This window comes from Mesoplodon mirus (assembly GCF_964341445.2).
Source record: "Mesoplodon mirus genome assembly, chromosome: 13".
In the NCBI taxonomy this organism is placed as follows: Eukaryota; Metazoa; Chordata; class Mammalia; order Artiodactyla; family Ziphiidae; genus Mesoplodon; species Mesoplodon mirus.
Genome location: NC_138989.1, coordinates 40,757,134 through 40,770,828, shown reverse-complemented (window position 1 = coordinate 40,770,828; position 13,695 = coordinate 40,757,134). Strand labels below are relative to the sequence as shown.

Sequence of the window (13,695 nt, the reverse complement as noted above, 5' to 3'; positions counted from 1 at the left end):
TTTTTTTTTTTAAATATGAGGTTTTGAAATTAAGATTTCTCGCAGCAGAAGTAGTATTACTTTTCCAGTAATATTCTCATGCTACTTACACTGTCTCTGTTACAGTAATAACTATTAGATGTCTCAGTAAATAGTCTCTAAAGATAGGCATGTGCCTACGTGTATCATTTCTGGTTAAGATTTTTATGTTGTAATCAGATTGTCATTCTCTTTGAAAGCTGCCGCCCCTAGGGGGAGCATGCATTGCTTGCCTTACTGCCCTTTATGACTTCACTGTATATTTCAGATATAGTGATAGTGATACCTTTCCTGGTCTGTAGTTTCATTTAAAAGCACCTGTAATCTGTAACTTCATTGATTAGAGGTAAGGTAAAGCATCAGTAATGAATGGAGAGGCCCTCATCTGAAGTGACATCAATGCCTCATCCATAGAGAAATACCAACATAAGTAGTTGAAGTGAAATAGCTATTTTTTTCTTGGCATCAGTTTTCTGGCTATACCTTTTAAATGAATGGGTTTGGAAGAATTAGAACTACGAAAGGATGATGTGTTTCAATCTGAATAATTATGTCAGAGCATATGAATTTGCCTACTAAATTTAATCTTTTTTAACATCTTTATTGGAGTATAATTGCTTTACAATGGTATGTTAGTTTCTGCTGTATAACAAAGGGAATCAGCTATACATATACATACATCCCCATATCCCCTCCCTCTTGCGTCTCCCTCCCACCCCCTAGGTGGACACAAAGCACCAAGCTGATCTCTCAGTGCTGTGCGGCTGCTTCCCACTAGCTATCTATTTTACATTTGGTAATCTTTTTTTTTAATGAAATGAATTTATTGCAGGATTTGAATGTTTCTAAATCAACAACTTTAGTGAATTTAAGTTCGCTAATACCTAAGGAGTTTTATTGGGGACCTATAACTTTAAAGTAAGAAAGAGATTTTGACACTTTTGATCCCTAATCTTAATTTATGATGGAACGTTAGAGAATTTGAGCCCTTCCATGTTTTGCTGAAGACATTCCCCAGTAGTTGACTGTTGCTTTACCAGCACTCCTTCTATTTTAAGGCCGAATATGGTGACAGCCGTAGACATAATTTTCAGATCAGTGAACTTTGCAAAAGTAACATCTACCAGAGCATCTAAATAACATTAAAACTGTTCAGGTAAATAAAGAAGGTTTAAATATCTCTGGCCAAAATCATGTTAAACAAGTAAAAAATAAAGCTGTGCTAAATATTTTAACTTCTGGTCAGGTTCCCTAAGTGAAAAGAAATCTTTCCCTATTTATCCACCCTCAATATAAGGTAAATGATAAAACCTGGAAGGGCTTACAAAGCACAACAATTTCCCAGGATTATGGTAATTTTAAGACCTATTTAATGGAAGTTACAGGTAAAATAAAAGCATACTAACTTGCATATCATTAAAAAATTTCCTTGAAGAAATGTTTCTTCTTTAGCTCAATTTTCAAATGTTAGGGTTATCAGCCACAACTGTACCTTTTATTTTATTCTTTATTTGAATATTGTGTAAACTTTAAAGCCCTGAGGTTTTTGCCTTCTAGATTTTATAGCACCTGAAGTCAATGAGAGTTTCAGCCAGTGTTAAGTACTTGAGGTTTTGCAGGCTATACAGTTATCTTTGTCCAACAGAATTTGAATGCTAACTCTGGGAATTCTGACTCCGTCTCAGTTTGTGGAGGCTGGTCAAAAATGGGCAAATCTGAAATGAACTTTGATGTATGTTGATGGGTAGCTTGTGGTAGACGGGCTCCAAAATGCCCTCAATCCCTGGGTTCTTTGGTTGCAAGGAAATACTCAGACCAATTTGTGAAATAGGCCTATTCTAGATGTCTATAGACTTTCTAAAGGAAATGAGGAGCTCTAGGACTGGAATGTTCTGAAACTTCCTGAATTAACATAAAATTAACCTCATTTCCTCAACATGCTTTTGGACGAGTAAGTAGATCTATAAGAAATTGGGGGAATGGGGCCATGTCCACACTGAAAAAATGACCGTGTTATATGATGCTCTTGGTCCCACTTGAGCTCCACCTAAATGAGGGTCTCCAAAAACTTAAAACATTTTCTCTTAGCCTTCAGTCTGTCACTGCCTTGAGGTTAGGCCTACAGGGAGAAAAGTGTAAGACAAATCATAGAAATACTGGCCTTACAGTTGTTGCCTTAGTGGCAACTTGAAAATATTTCAGAAATAAAAATTGGAAGAGAAATTTAAGCAAGTATTGGTACAGAACTTCACTGTCCAATACGATAGCTACTAGATACATTTACATTTAAAGGAATTGGAGTTAAATGAAAAACTCATTTCCTCATTTTAACTAGCCACATTTCAAGTGCTCCATAGTTACATGTGGCTATCACCTTGGACAGTGCAGATATAGAATGTTTTCATCATTGTAGAAAGTTCTGTTGGATCAAGTTGGGGTAGGCTCTTAGCTTTGAGGGGGCACTAGGAGAGTGGGGTTTTTCTTTGTTGACGACCTCTTGATTCTAATAGGCTCTGAATTGTACCTGTGTTGTAAGAAATAATGAGCAGATGATGCTAAATTTAAACCAAATGAGAAAGTAATATCAGATTTTCATGACTGAAGAAGAAATGATTTCTAATTAAAGTGAATGTGCAGAAAGATGAGTGTATATCAACTCAAAGCTGATAGAGTGGTTGGTACGCCCATACAAGAATCAGGCAGATTTATATATATATATTGATATAGTTAAGATTTATAGCTAAGTGAAAAGGGCAAGGTGTTAAATGGTGTATCTAATATGCTTCTACATGGCAGAAAGAAAGCAGGGATGCACACACACATTTGTATAGGTTAGATCATCCCAGGAAAGATGAGAAATTATTAGCAGTTGTCGCTTTGAGACTGGGAAAGGGGGAAGACAGGGACTCTAGGGCTGACAAGTACGTGAGGGAGAGTTGCCTTTCTCCGTGTATTGTGTTTCTTTTTTCTTTCTTTCTTTTAACTTTGTGTAGATAACTAATGCAAAATACAACATTAAGAAGATTACAAATCACCAGGTACCAAAGAGAATCAGTGTGCTGTGGACTGCCTTAGGTTGAGGGAAGATGGAGTGTGGGGTTATCCTTGAAGTGGATTTGGCTGGAGTTAGGAAGGTCTGGAGATGAGTACGGGGCACCAGTACTTGCAGTGCTGGCTGTTTTCTGCAGAGGAAACTATCAGGGTTTTACAACCGTTATTTTTAAAGTTTAAATCAATATCATCAAGGTACAATTTTTATGTAATAAAATGAGGGCATTTTAGCATCTTCGGCGTGATGTGTTTTGACAAAGACCCTGTGTAACCACCGCTCCTATCAAGGTGTAGAACATTTTTATCACCTCAAAAAGCTCTCTGGTGCCCCTTCCAGACAGTGCCCTCCACTCCATCTCAGGCAGCCACTGATCTGCTCTGTCTTCACAGGCATTGTCAGCTTTGCCCATTCTAGGATTCCATCGAAATGGAATCACATCATATGTGCTCTTTGGTGCCTGTCATCTTTCACCTGTGGTGGTGTGTGTATCATTAGTTTCTTTTTATTTCTGAGAAGGCAGTCTGCTTTGGTTTTTTTTTTTTTTAGTTGAAGTATAGTTGATTTACAGTGTTGTGTTAGTTTCTGGTGTACATCAAAGTGATTCAGTTATACATATACATACACTCTTTTTCTTCTTTTCCATTGTGGTTTACTACAGGATATTGAATACAGTTGCCTGTGCTGTACAGTAGGACCTTGTTGTTTATTTTATATGTGGTAGTCTGTATCTGCTAATGCTTCGGTTCTTAATTAACCAAATGTGGATTGTCTGTACGTGGCAAATAGGCTGGAATTAATGACCTCTCTCTCCTACCCGCTCCACTCCTCCCTAAATGCCCACCCCCTTGATATACATTTTTGAACTCTCTCATATGTCAGGGTTGATAAAGTAGTTAAACTTCAACTTAAACAAAACCAACAGCGGAAGTCTGGGTGGGCAGAAGTAGCTGCAGGAGACCGGTGTCCTGATTGTGGCCCGGCTACTCAACGTGGGTGCCTCCGACTCTCTGCAGCCCAGGTCTGTGGGTGTGCTCCTGTTCTTGGGCTCTGTGCCAGATACCTGGATTTAAAATACTGTCTCACTTCGGGTATTAGAATACTGCTCGAGTGGGATCTCATTTATGTAGTGTAAATAAAAATTAAAACCTAGGGAATTCCCTGGCAGTCCAACGGTTAGGAGTCCACGCTTCCACTGCACGGGGGCACAGGTTTGATCCTGGTCAGGGAACCAAGATCATCTCGCAAGCTGCACAGCATGGCGAAAAAAAAAATTAAAACCTAGAAAAATTAAAACCCGACATAAGGTGCATGGCATAGAAGTCAGTGAGACACCATACTGGGCTCTGCAAAGAATGCATAAGTATTAACCTTCCTAATTAGATTTTTAGGCTTTTGTAATATAACCAGTAGCTGCTACAAGGAAATGATAACAAATTGAAGAATGTGGTTTTAAAAAATTGTATTAATAACCCCTTTCTGGGTTTTTTGCATCAATTAAATGGCTTTAATTGTTTAGAATAGATGACACACATTTGTACCCAACTATAAAACAGTATGTGTTGATCAGATCTTCTCCAGCTGACCTATTGTAACTCTTAAATAAATTATGGATCAAGGGAACTTTTTTCAATAACTATCAGATAGGCCAAGGGAAGATGAATGTAATAGTGTTTCTTATCTTTAACGGTAACCACAGGAACTATGATGTTGATCACAGATTCACAGTCTGCAAATGAAGCCAGTGCTTGCTTTTGTGCACCCAGCTAACTTTCACCATAGGAGAAAAAAGAGAAAACAGTAGCATTGGCGCACCGTGCGCATGGGCAGGGGTATTAAATATGTATAGAGTGAAAATGACGATTTTGTATTAATAAATTATGAGCGGTAACATTTGGTTGTGCAGTGCATATCTTCAGTGGTCCCCAGTTGACTTTTCTCCTTCCTTAAACGTGTATTTACAGGCTATGTCTGGAAAAATGATCCAGCATACAGTTTCTTTGGTGTTTCAAATTGCACAGTGTAGGTATTCACCCTCTCCCTCTCCCCCCGCAAAAAAAGTGAATTGCATTTTTATGTTGTTGGAGCTCTCAAAATAGAGTAATGTACGTTTTAAAGAGAACATTGCTTGTCCCTAGTGTGGTACCACGAGTAATTCTGCTGTGGTTGAGCTGAGCTTCAGAAGCACTGAAAAATTTATAAGGTGAAAAGCACGCGTACCTATATCACCTTGGCACTTAGGTCTGATTTAGGGGGAGCAAAAGTGTTTTGGGGATGAGTCAGTTGACATTAGGAGTACCAAATAGGGAAGATTCACAGGCTAAATGTATTACCTTACCTGCAACAATGTGAACCTAATATTGGTAAGATCAAGGTTCTCAGAATATTTTCTTATTGTCGTAACCAACCAACTTTGCAATGATTTGCTTGCTTTTTCTTGCTTCTTAGTTTCCTTTAAAGGGAAACTAAATAAAACTAACTTCAAAATTACATTGTTAATGTAATAAATGGTTTTATCTGATTTTTTCATTTTGGACTTCCAAATCTATACTAAGATGGGATGCAACTTACATCATGAAACTCTGTATTTATGTTTTGCTTTTAGGGATCTAAATATGTAGAAATGTCAAATTACAAGGAAAAATGAATGCTGTCCCTTATTTTTACAAGCTTTTACTTACTAAGAAGATGTCCTTATTGGTCTGATTATGTGAGGGCTGTGTGCACTTAGATTGCTTGAACGAAAAGCAGCTTGTGGTTTCCAAATGTTAGCACCATCTGGAGTTTTTAAGCAAAAGCAGTTTTTAAAATATATTCTTAATGGGTGCATTTTATAATTTCTCGATGAATTTAATGAAGGCTACTAAAAGTGTGAATAAATCAGAAATCTAACTCCTCAGATATATATTATGTAATGAGTTATTAGAAGTAATTAATGCAGTTGTATGGTACGTGCTTGACCTGTTGAATGTATTTAAAATTTAGATTTATTTTTATTAATCTGTGCCTGATTAACTAACGGTTATATTCAGTTTCTGAGGCAATTTTCTCTCACCTTTTTCTCTCTGTTAGGAATGTGTCTCAATTATTACAGTGTATCAACCTATGAAGTAAAAGTTTTGATGGAAACATTAAAGCATATGTACTGTAAAAATCCGTTATTAGTTTAACTTTGTCTTCTTCTTTTTTCCTTTTCCAGAAAGCACAGATATGCCAGCAGAGACTAGACAGGGAAATTTCCAACTTTCTCAGAATGATTAAGGAGTGTGACGTGGCTAAAGGTAAAAAAGACACACCCCACACCCCACACCCTACTCTTGAACACAACCCATTATCATAGATGTTCACCCTTTGGTTGACTATACAGTTTAGATAATTTTGGGGTTTGAATTCAGAATTGTATTTGAAAAAGTTAAAGTTAACCTTTTGGGGCTGTGAATTCGTTTTGGCTACGTAGTGAGACTGTTTATGAATCCCAGAAGACTTGGATTTTGCGGTCAAATTGTCTTGGGTTTGAATCCTTGTTCTGCCACTTATTAATTGTTACTTTTGAGCAGAACATTTAATTTCTCTGAGCCTTGGTTTCCCTATCTATAAAATGAAGGGGTTGGCAGTCTTTTGCCATTCTGTGAATGTATGTGTGAATTTGTCTAATTATTAATCTCCCTTTCAAAGGTAATTTTTTGTGCCTTTACTCTCCTTTAGTTATGAATTATCAGGAGTTAATTATAAATACTCCAAAAATCAAAATACAATCCAGTACAAAATACAAAATCCCAATATAAAATCCAATACACAAATTAGGTTTTGAGAAAAAATTATTGATTATAAATTAAACAGTTATCATGTTCCTTAGACTTAAGACTCTTAACAGTTGCTTTAGACTTTAGCTATGATGTGTTTATAAAGAACTCCACTAAAATATAATCAACTGAGTTGTCTGTGAGTTTATGATTAACTACTGATTTTAATCATGATCTAGTTTACGTGTGCCCAGGGAATGTGAAGAAATGTTAGTATTAGAGTAAACTGAACATAAGTGTTCTGTATCTGTCCAGATATACCTTGGGCATCCCTTTACTTCAGTTCAACAAACACGTATTTATATGAGTGATGGTAGCTTTGGGAAGGACAGCAGTCAAGTCATTTTGATTATTAATTGCAAGCAAGGATATTTTATTACTTAAGGCTCTTCATCCTCAGTGGGCTTTTAAAATAATAACAGCTTCATTAGACATAATTCACATAAGCCTAGAATTCACCTATGTGGAGTGTACCATTCAGTGGCTTTTAGTATATTCACAGAGCTATGCAACTGTGACCATCAATGGGCTTTTAAAATACCATTCTCACCAAAAACCATCAAAACTAAGCAGAGATACTAACAACATTTAAAAGATACAGAAACTGTATAGAGTGAGATGAAATATAAGGATTAATTTCGTTAACTTGGACCAAAGAAAGAAATTATATGAGAACTACAACCAAATTACATTGTTTTTTTCTTTTAAACCTTGAGTCAGATCTCTTGGTTCAGATCGTTGGTATGACATGTCACTCATAATGATGGCATGCATCATTTGTGCTCTTAGAGACATACATGATACTCAGTACCACAAGAGTGATTTCATTTTGGACAGTGTCATCTGGGAAACTTTGAAATATTTGACTGTGATCTGACAATTCTATTTCATATATCTACAGTAAAAGTCAGTGGGTTTATACATAAACAATTATGTATAGAAATTATGTTCAGAAATTATAGACGTTATTTTCTGAAAGATTGGTGTAGATAAATAAAACTACATTTTATGTAAATACTAAGTAAATAGGGTTGAGATAATTTCATGAATGGAATTGGAGTTTTGAAGGTAACTGAGTCTGCTCTTAATGCCAGGGATTGTACAGAATAATCTTGTACCATGTGTTTTATTAAAGGAAGCTGATAGATACACATCCTGTTCCCAACTGCCTACATAGTTTGCCAGTGACTTCTCAAGATGAAAAACGAAAGTGTTTGTGGGCAGAGTCCAGCTCTTGTGGTTGAAATTGTTAGTTGTCTTACATTTTAGTACGAAACTATATGAACATGGACTTTTAAGACTCAACGCCCTTCTTCCCTATTGCGTCTTCTACGGTACCTGTTCTGCACCACCTCAATCCAAATCACTGCAGCAGCCTGTCCTTTAGTCTCCCTGCCTTTGGGAACCTCCTGCATTCCATCCTTAAAGGGAATTGAATCGGAAGCCTTTCAGGACCTCTTCCAACTCAGATTCTGTGAAATACTGCATTATTGCTGCCAGATTAATTTTAGAAAGTTACTTTTAAAAAATTATTATAAATGGTTTTTTTTTCTGTTGAGAAAATCTTTTAAGTGTCCTTGAAACTACAGAATAAAATGCAACCTCTTTATCCTGGCATTTAAGGACTTTCATAGCCCGATCACAAACTGATTTTTTAGCTTTATTTACAATTCTTCTCCCCCGTGACCCCCGTAAACACTTTGGACCAAACAGTGTCTTTGGTCTGAAGTGTCCTCTATTAAAATAATGCTTTTGTTTTCATGAGTGGACCTTAAACCTAATTTCTGCCTGGATTAATGCCAAATTTATGTATCTGACATTGGCAACACATCATTCAAGGTGCAAAGAATGCTGTTTTAAAATCTCTACTATTTTATCTTCACCAAAAGCCTGGTTGCGAAAACAAATAAAATCACTCAAACTTATAAAACTTTTGGAAGACTTCCTGAAAGCCATGCAGTCAATCTGTTCTCCCTGACAACCTTAAATTTACCCTTAGGTGTAGCAGCCAGGTTTTGACTATTATAAATAATGTTGTATTGTACATTTATATTTAATCACATCACTTTATTACCATAGGATTCTTGGAAGTGGGATTAATTGGTGAAAGTATATTAACATTTTTGAGCCTATTGATATATACTGCTAAGTTACTTTCCAAAAAAGATATATTACTTTACATGCCAAGTTTAATGCATGCACTTTATTGCATGTTACTAAATGTATATAGTAAATCCCTGGTTAAAGACATTTGCATGTTTTCAGTTATCTAAAAGAAAAATATCTTAAAAGGAAAAGCACTTTTATTCAACCCACTTAAAACTCTCCTCAAAATTCTAGGCGTTGAGTAAATATTCTTATCACCACCTTGACTGTTGCCACCCCAGTCCAAGCCACCCTTGTCTCCTACATGCACTATTAAAACAGCCTCCTGACTCAGATCCCACCCTTGTCCCTACAGTCCCTGCCCCAGGGATCTTTCTAAAGCATCAGTGGGCTGATGTCCTTTGCTCAAAACATCCATTTGCTTCCAGGTCTTCTCACTTAGAGTGAAAGACAGAGTCCTTCTAATGATCTACAGAGCCCTCCAGTCCCCTCTCATCTCTGTCTTCATCTCCTGGTTCCCCCACCTGCCTCTCTCCAGCCTCACTGGCCTTCTTGCTGTCCCTCAAAGCTGCCTTGGGCCTGGGCGGGTGTTCTGGCACCTCTGCCTGTAAGGCTTTACTCCAGGGTTCGCCCTCCCTCCCCAGGTCTCTACTCCAGCAGAACCTTCCCACTGAGGCCCTCTCTTGCCGCCTGCACTGGTTTGCTCCTCCACAGCTGTTCTCTGCCCTGCTTGGTGCTTTGGGCCCGTGATCACTGTCTACTTTAGAAGTATTACTAGGGCTTCTTTGCCCTTGGCCCTCTGATTGGGTCCAGCAAATGGGAGGTCCTGTGCGGAGATGGGTGGAGGGGTGGGAGGAGGAGCAGGTCGGGGTTACCCTGCTCCCTCCTGCAGGCTGTGGTCTAACCCTGCTGCTGGGCTCCACCCGGCCGCGGGCCCCATTCTGTGGCTCCAGCGCCTCCTGTACCTTGCCTTGGCCCCGCTGTCCCAGGGTGGTAACTGGCCTGCATTCCTCTCTGTTAGTTCACTCACGCTCCTCATTTTTGAGTCATCTCTTTTTAAAATTCTTTTCAGTTACACTTTGACTTTGCTGGCTCTTCCTGCCAAGACATTCCTGGTAGCAAGTCCCGGCTAAACTTCCAGCTCCAGCACTGGTTATCCCCTTCCTTGTGTTATTCTTCTCTTTGTCACTTATCAACCTTCCTATATATGTGTGTGGAGTTGATTGTCTGCCTCTCCTTTTGGAATATAAACTCCACGAAGGGAGGAACTTTGGTCTGTTTTATTCACTGATTATCCTCAGCTCCTAAACAGCGCACGGCATGTGGTAGGAGCTTGTGCTCACTTGCCTTTCTCCTCCCCCTCTCCTTCCTACCCATCCTCCCCTCCCATCCACACACACACACACACACACACACACACACACACACACACACGCATTTTGAGTGAATAAAATGAATAACGTATTTAGCTAATAAATTTATAACTTATTTCTGTTGAACTCAGGGAGAAACAAGTACTGCATTTGTTCTGTCAAGTTAATGAGCGAACAGATTGTACAATTCTGTGAGACCTTATAGAGACAAACAAATTGGGGAAGAAGCTGTCCACACTGGAGAGTGTTTTGCATTCTTTTACCAATAGGGGTTCCGCAGTCAGTGCCACTGCTTTTTATATCCTACTCTTCTCCTGTGGTTTCAGTGTTTTTCCTGAGGCAGACTTGTGGTAGTTCTTTGACTGAGGATCTGCGGGTGGTAGAATTTCTCTCTCATCTAAATCTTTTTTTTTTTTTTTTTATCCCCACTGGGTTACAGTTACCGTCCATTAGCATTTTGAAGATGTGATTCCAATTTCTTCTGACTTCTGATATTCTAATGATGATTCTTTGGTGAAGAGTCTTTTTTTTTTCTTTTTATGTTCACTTATGGCTTTTCAAAGATCTCCACTTTGTCTTTGGTGTTTTGTGCTTTTAATCTGTCTTGATATCTGCTGCTTGAGATGTTTTTTAATTCAAAGACTCTTTCATTCTTTCTTCAATCTAGGAAAGTTCTTCGCTGTTCTCTCCTCACACTGTGCTTCTTCATCTGTTCTGTTCTCTTTGCTGAAACTCCTCGTGGGTATGTGTGGAACCTTCTTATTTAGTCCCCACCTCGTAGTTCCTCATTCTCTTTCTATTTTTCTGTTACATTCTGAGCAGTTTCCTCAGATCTGTTTTCTAGTTTCAGTTTCTTTCTCAGTTTGATCTATTTTGGCTGTTTAATCCTTTGACTTTCTAATCCTAATTATATTTCGTAATTCTAGAAATTCTAGGTGGTGGTTTTAAAGTTTTAATTTTTTCCATAGAAGCCTGCTCTTTCATGTTACATATATTTTGAACTTTATCTCTCATAATTTTAAGCGTGTAAAGTTAAAGCCCCTTTCAGCATGTTCTTACGTCTTAAGTTGTTGTGGCTAACTGTCCCTTAGGATGGATTGTTTCCTTCACGGTGGATTTTAGCTTTTTATTGAGAGCTTGTTTTTTTCTGCCTCCTGGATTATGGAAGTGTCCCTACACGGTAGTTCTTTGTCTGTTTCTGTTGAGGATGTAATAGTTTTAAAATTGGATTGCATATCTAGATGCAGCCTGAGCGAGGGATTTCTGTGTTTCATGATTCCCACCTACAGTACTAGGCAGAAAGTGCCCTTCTTCACTGCTTCCCTGAGCCCATTCCTGCTTTCACTGGGGGTCAAGGCCTTGCTCTGCTTGGTGAGACCAGAGCCACATCTCCCCCTCATGTAGGTGTGAAGGCACGGCTTTCAGCCCCTGCTTTATGTCCTGGCTGACCTCTGACACCCCTGTGCTTGGCCTTCCCTACCATGCCCTCCCTGGCATGCGCCTCTTCTGTCAGCCTTGACTTCTCTGCTGGTTTCCAGCATATCTGGGATTTTGTTCTTTCAAACTCGGCTATATATGATTTAATTATCATTTTATCAGCATCTTTATGGGTTGGGGTTAGAGGGATGTTTCTCCATCAGCTTAGTAAGCCAGGTACCACAAGTGTCCCATGTACTTTCTAATGTAAAATATATCAGTAATCCACAAATTGTATTATCTAGAATAACAGCAGCCACATACAGCCTTTTTTTGTGCATTGTTCTGTATACTTTGCATATATTAACTCTTTTATTCCTTATAACAACCCAGTGTTAGCACATAACAACTATTATGTCCATTTTATAAGTAAGCTAACAGGGACACAGAGAGCTTAGGTAACTTGTCTTAGGTCACACAACTAGTAAAAAACCATACAGGGTTTGCCCCTGGGCACCCTGGCTCCAGTGACTGCTCTTAGCCAATAATGAGTCTGGACTAAATGGAGAAATCTATATTTACTCCTAAACTTTTGATCTGTGAACTAGAAAAGGTTACGGATTTTCATCCCTAGATCTGCATCTACAGTGAAAGGTAGAATTTGTTGAGGACAGTCTCTTGGCTGCTGTAGTTGAGGTGCTGTTCAAATCCTTCCAGTCTCCTGTTCAGAAGTTCGAGGGGACGGTGGGATTGATGCAGGGCTGAAGTTTCCAGCTCGCAACAAAGAAATCCTCTTTATTTTTCCTGTCAGTTTTTTTCTTTTCTTTTCTTGTCCTGAGGTTCTTTCTGGTATTTTTCATCTGAAAGAACACATGACGGTTTGATACAATTTCCTGAGCCCAAACCTTGGAGTCGTCTTAACCTTGGAGTGCATCCTTCCTGCGCAGCACGTTCTGTGTCTCCTTTGTCTCTCCATTGTCCCCTTCTCTGTCCCCCCATCAGTACACTGACGTAGGCCACAGCCGTCCTGCCTGTAGGTTGCAGGCCCTCTTGACTGGCCGTGCTGCCTCCAGGGAGTGTTCCACGGTGTGGTTTGAGAGGTGCCTCTAAAGACAGATCAGGTCTTGTGGCCTCCAGTGCCTTAGGGTAATTGCACTCTACCTTGACCTGTGTCTGCTCGCATCACCAGTCTCATCTCTCACCTCTTCCTTCCGCTTACTCAGTGTTCTGTAGCACTGAACTTTTCTCATGTTCATGGGTCTTGTTCATGGGTTCATGGGTCTTGTTCCCATTGTGTGAAGTACTAGCTTTTCCTCATCTTTTAAGTGTAGCTTCTAGAAACTTCTTGGCTTCTCTAAGATGGGCCTAAGTGTTCTTACTGTGTGTTTCCACTTTTCCTGTCGTGGCACTAATCGCCTTTACTGTAGCACTTTGTGTTTCCATCTTCCCCTCTGGGCAGACCCAGCCTCCTCAGGTCTTAGAAGGGGCAGGAAGAGCAAGCAGAGCTCAGACCACCCCAGCTGCTCCTGCCCAGGTCTGTCATACAGGGCACTGGCGAGGGAGCTGCTGTCCCGGGTCCAGCCTTCCTTTCGGACAGCCAGGTTGAGGAGCCACATGGAGACGCAAAGTGGTTATGGAACTAAGGGATGTATTACTTGTGTGTAGTCTGCCCAGTCCACAGGAGAAGACACCGTCGTATTCTCTCACTCTTCACCGTATTGGTTGGGGCACAGGCCCTACTAGTGCCTCTCTCTTGACTTGCTGGAGACAGAGGTCGCTGGGTCACATGGGACTCTACCGGAATCATGTACTTTGTTGACTGGTTTTTCTCACAAGACCACTACCACAAATAAGGTTAGGAGCTCATGGCCAGGACAGTACAGTCAGGACTGATGTAAATCCAATGATAGCCTTTATTTTTTCCTAATTA

General features: G+C 39.4%; 1 protein-coding gene across 4 annotated transcripts in view; it reads left to right on the top strand.

Annotated features, from left to right (window-relative positions):
* OSBPL1A (oxysterol binding protein like 1A) overlaps positions 1 to 13,695 on the top strand; it is a 220,494-nt gene that overhangs the window by 66,430 nt on the left and 140,369 nt on the right. For all 4 annotated transcript variants that reach the window (XM_082640441.1, XM_082640439.1, XM_082640438.1 and 1 more), the window contains one exon: positions 6,267 to 6,348. In XM_082640441.1, the coding sequence (XP_082496567.1) occupies positions 6,267 to 6,348 (82 nt within the window). The remainder of the gene's footprint in view (positions 1 to 6,266; positions 6,349 to 13,695) is intronic.